Source organism: Centruroides sculpturatus, unplaced genomic scaffold (genome assembly GCF_000671375.1).
Source record: "Centruroides sculpturatus isolate CEXI.00-Female unplaced genomic scaffold, Cexi_2.0 scaffold1473, whole genome shotgun sequence".
Taxonomy (NCBI): Eukaryota; Metazoa; Arthropoda; class Arachnida; order Scorpiones; family Buthidae; genus Centruroides; species Centruroides sculpturatus.
Window position 1 is genome coordinate 185609 of NW_019385756.1, and position 5244 is coordinate 190852.

General features: G+C 36.5%; 1 protein-coding gene and 1 pseudogene across 1 annotated transcript in view; one reads left to right on the plus strand and one right to left on the minus strand.

Annotated features, from left to right (window-relative positions):
• Positions 1 to 5136, plus strand: part of LOC111641818 (vacuolar protein sorting-associated protein 13C-like) — a 163493-nt gene extending 158357 nt beyond the window's left edge. Inside the window, exon 27 of the mRNA XM_023388051.1 lies at positions 4495 to 5136. Within this exon, the coding sequence (XP_023243819.1) occupies positions 4495 to 4647 (153 nt within the window). The 3' untranslated portion in view covers positions 4648 to 5136. The remainder of the gene's footprint in view (positions 1 to 4494) is intronic.
• LOC111641819 lies at positions 88 to 2212 on the minus strand (annotated as a pseudogene).
• Positions 5137 to 5244: the final 108 nt, after the last annotated feature.

A 5244-nucleotide genomic window follows, 5' to 3' on the forward strand; every position in this document is an offset into this window, starting at 1 on the left:
AATTACATAATTATTAATAAAAATATATATTTATATGTGATTTAAAGTTAAAAATAAGAAAGGTATCAAGAAAATAAATTTAATGTAATGATCAAATATTCATATAAAATTTTTACATGAAATTCTATTTAAAAAATAAGAATACATTTTTTTTAAATTTTTCCATTGTGTGATACATCTGAAAACATGGTGCAGCACACAAAGGTACATTGCAAGCTTTGCAATGTACCTTTGTACCTGTGCAAAGTACCTCGTCTCCTTTCTTATTTTTTTTCCTGCACCGTCATGCTTAGTTTTGCATACGGCACAGCGTCTTATTTTTTTTCCTGCACCGTCATGCTTAGTTTTGCATACGGCACAGCGTCTAGTGGGAGCTTTTTTTCTGTCGGTCGCCGGAAGAAGGTCCGGGAAATGTCTTTCCATAAGTCTAAGTGGACCTGGAATTCTCGGCTGACCTTGTTTTGTAACCCTCGTTTCGGTGTGATACTCCTCTATAATTCTTTCTATAACGTTAATTCGAAACTCCAGATGATCCATGACGCCACCATTTTTTTGATACAAAACAAAAGCATTGAATGTACAGATATCCAACAAATGAAAAAATACTTTTTTGTAAAGTTTCTTCCCTCTTTTTCTTGCCACTGGATAATCTCGAAGATGCTGATCTAAAACGTCAACACCTCCTATTGTGTCGTTATAGTCGATAACAACCTGTGGCTTTACAACTATTTTACCGGCATGAGTTTGTTTGGTTACCATTGTTGGGTTGTGGACCGTAGAGAGTAAAGTGACGGCTCTTTTGTCTTGCCACTTCAGAATCATCACTTTACCTCTCTGCATCGCCACTGTTTCTCCCTTTTTCAATTTCTTATTTCTAACCTCAGCCGGAATCTGTTGTCTGGTCGTCCGCACAGTTCCGAAGAAATCCGTTTGGACTGTCACCAGATAATCAGCTAAATGTGAGGAAGAATAAAAATTATCTGTTGTTAGACAATAGCCCTTGCCTAACAACGAGTCCGCTAAAGATAACACTATTTTTGATGTTACAGGCATATCTGTATATTTCTCGTTGAAAACTGTGTTCTTTCCAGTATATATTATAAAATTATACAGATAGCCAGATGAGGACTCACATAGCATGTAGAATTTCACACCAAAACGAGACCGTTTGAGAGGCATGTATTGTCTCCACGAAAGACGTCCTTTGAACAGCATCAAACTCTCATCCACCACTATATCCCTTTCTGAAACATACAGACGCGAAAATTTTGAACTATTGGCCAAATTTTATTCAGTTTAGGGTTTGGATGAGTTTGCGGATTATAATTTTGATTATTACTAAAATGCAAATTTTGTTTTATTTCCAAAAAACGATTTCTTGACATTAATCTTCGAAAAATTGGAGTGGAAAGTGTTTCGTTCGTGGTCTAATACATCCTCTCATCCAGTTTATGAATTATGCCTTGCAATAATATTACACTAAAAAGATAAACATTTCCTCTATGCAAACAGGAATCCACTGCCTCCTGGATGTCTGCGGTTTCGTTACAGCGTATCTATTGGTTTCTGTAGTAATTTCGTCCACCAACTCGTTATCAAAAAATAAACGAAAGTAATCCAATGGTTCAGTTACTTGAATTCTAGAAAACCGACACCCAGGAGACCCAGTGAATGGAAACCGTGGAGGAGGCGTTGGAAAACTGCTGGTGTTAGCATCACACCACAATCTAGCAGCATCTCTTCCTGAGTCGTCCGAGCTGCTAGAATCATCTATGCTTGGGACGTAAGACTCGGATCCGCTCTCAGAGAGCGCCATATAACTATCCTCGCTATCAGACATTCTACAAATAAGGAAAATGTTCTAAAAAACCTTCTTATTTTTCTGTTATACGCTAAAAATTACAGAATATTCACCAGAATAAATAGAATTATAAACTTACTTGCTAAGATAAGATGGAAAACGTCTCACAAACAATAAAGACTCAATGAACTCTACAAATAAGGATCATATTGTAAAAACCATGTTATTTTTCCGTTATATGCTAAAAATTACAGAATATCTCCAGAATATTCTCCAGAATACATAGAATTATAAACTTACTTGCTAAGATAAGATGGAAAACGTCTCACAAACAGTAAAGACTATCAATGAACTCTACAAATAAGGATCATATTGTAAATACCATGTTATTTTTCCATTATATGCTAAAAATTACAGAATATTCTCCAGAATACATAGAATTATAAACTTACTTGCTAAGATAAAACGGAAAACTTGACTCCAACAATAGGAGAAAAGTTTGTCAATGGAGTGTAGAAATAAGAAAAATAAATCACTTCCCAAATCGCATGGCGTGTGTGAGACGCCCGGTGACAGTTTTTTTACTAGCATTTTTTCCAAAATTTTTCAAAACATTTCAACATATTCAAGTTTTCTAATTTTTTGGAACTGCGAAAAATGCAATAAATAACATATATAACAGTGAAGCCCTCTAACATTTGGAGGATGGATTAGAAATAGGTTAGTTCGGGTACTACTACTACTATTGGAATATATTAATTTGCTATCAATATATGTACTAATTATTTAAAGATTTAAGGGGAGGATGACTGACTAGCGGCGGGAGAGATAAAATGAGGTATACGGCTACAACCAGGCTGCGGCATAACCCAGGAACTGGTCGGGAATTGACCCTTGACTTCATAGAGCATAAGGAGGGATAGTTTCCTGTTCTGCTTCAGTTTCAGAAACCCATTATCTCTCCTGAAAAACCAATTTGTGGGTAGGACGGAGTAGTACCTTTTTCGGGTCGCATTACAGGCTGGTTAAGCCTGCCTACTGATCAAAGGATGGCTTGTCTATTTTTCCCTATCCCCAAGGATCGAGCTTCTTTTTGTCAGGTCAAGTGAAGGAGGTGAGAGGGGGTCATTGGTAAGGCGTGGGCAATACTCGAGTAAAAGACACCATTTAACAATAAAACAAAATTTTATTGGACAATAACTTAGATAACATCAAGATTCTATCGCCAAGAGAGAGTTTACAATATTCGTTATCATACCTCTAGGATTGTAGGTATTGAACAGCGTGACAGATCTGGACAGGGTGGCCATCTTCAGTTGAAGATTTGTCAAGGGTTAGTGGAACCTTTTTATCCGGCCTTCAATTCCTGGGTGGCAATGATGAACTCTTTTTTTCTTTCATCACCCCCTCTTTTATATCTCAAGTCACATTATCCTCTTTTTGCCAATCGCAAAAAAATAAGTTTCCTGTGATTCATTCTAGAGTTCCGGAGAGAAAGGAAGTGGCTTCAGGGAAGGAAATGTGTTCATCCTTTTGTTGTAAGATTTCAACGAGATTTCAAAAGAGGGGAAAAATAGAAGGTTTCTTTGTTTAATTTTATTTTATTCGGTCCGACCCTCACAGTAACAATGTTGAGGTAAGCTGTGTTATTCAGAGATGTGTCCACAAATATCAATGGACCCAGTGTACTCCAAGAAAACATTCCCCACACCATAATTCCACTGCCACCAGCCTGAAGAGTTATCATTTGGCAAGAGGGGGAGGGTCTATGAATTTGTGCCATTTGCATGGTGAAACAAGATTCATCAGACCTGGCTGCTTTTTTCCAGTCCTCAAGTGACCAGTTTTGTCATTCCTGGGCCCGTAACAAGTGCCTTTTCCTATTTTTCTGTTATATGAAAGGCACCGTCTTGATGGTCTCCTGCTGCTAAAGCCCATCCTTCGCAAAGTCTGTCTTGTTGTGCATTGGGATATGCTTTATATGATGCACTTGCATTGAATTTAGCTGTAATTTGTCCTATTGTTGTGTGCCTTTCACCTCTCTTGTTCATCAGTCTTTTTAGACCAGAATTGTCATTATCACTTGAAGTTTTTTTCTCAACTGCCACTCTTTAAACACCCAAGATACTGTTGGGGGAGAATCCTAAAAAAGTTGTTTCACAGATGCTGGCACCAACTCTTCTTGCACAGACAATCATCCCTCACTTAAATCTTTTATCTTTTGACATTGACTTCTGTGATAATAACTATGTCATCTGAAGCTGAGCATTCCTTATATAAGCAACTCTGTGTTGTTACGTCACTCTATGTCACTGTCGGAATGGTTTACTTACAAATAAGAGGTGTGTCTAATTTTTTGGCTACTTAGTGTATATCAACATATGTAATTTGATATCTATTGAAGAAAATCTGCATTATTAATCGGTACACCTGGAACTTAACTGCACTTACTGTATTCCTTGACATTCTAGTAGAAATCCTGATGCTCAATATATTATATATTTTAAATTGCAAGAGTTAAAGAAATAAAATTCTGTATTGTTAATGCCAATCTTTACATTACATCAGGAATGTAATAGTCCACAAACCAGATTATAGATATGCTGTATATTCTCAATTATGATGAAATGATTACATATTTAGTATATATTTGTATCTGAACTGTTTCTAATATTTTACATTTATTTAATCAGGGTTTAAAGCCGTATTCGCCATATCAGGCTACAGGGTACAGACTTCTGTTCTTTTTAAGCAAAGGTCACTATGCAGAAAGTGATATATATTGGGCTCATGCACCTTTGAGCAAAGAAGAAAGATGTGATATTGCTTTAGTAACAGATAAGTAAGTGTTGGTGTATAAATGGTACATAAAAAGAAACAAAATAGTTATTATTTTTATTCATCTTAGCTGTGAACTATTGGGTGGATGCAAAAGTTTCTGGAGTTTTATAGTACAACATTTATATAAAAAACAAAAAATAAGTTGTTTTGACTTGAAGAATGAAGTGCAATTAAGTTTTATTCAGCAGGAATTGGTGATTTGTCCAATTGACAGAAGATGCTTGAATGTAATGGCAATTTTCATCTCGCTATCAGTGAACTGCTTTCCACCCAAGAGGTGTTTCATGAAGCAGAAGAGATGGTAATCAGATGATGCATTGTTCGTCAACCTTATATATAAAGCTTGCATTGTCATGAAGAAAACACACAATGTTCACCTGTGGACTGGGCACAACCTGGGAAAGTCACTTCGGGATGAGACTTGGTATGTAGGTAGTACTCCTTTAGGGTGTTCAACCCTCAAAACAAGAAAGTGCAATGGCCAGCCAATTTTGAAAAAAAGAACTTTAAAAATTCAAGCTTAGCTTAAGTACTAATAAGTTTTACAAGGTTGGCAGCTGCTGCTTGAGCAGCTCAGTCAGTAGTGTTCTTGACTACTGCCA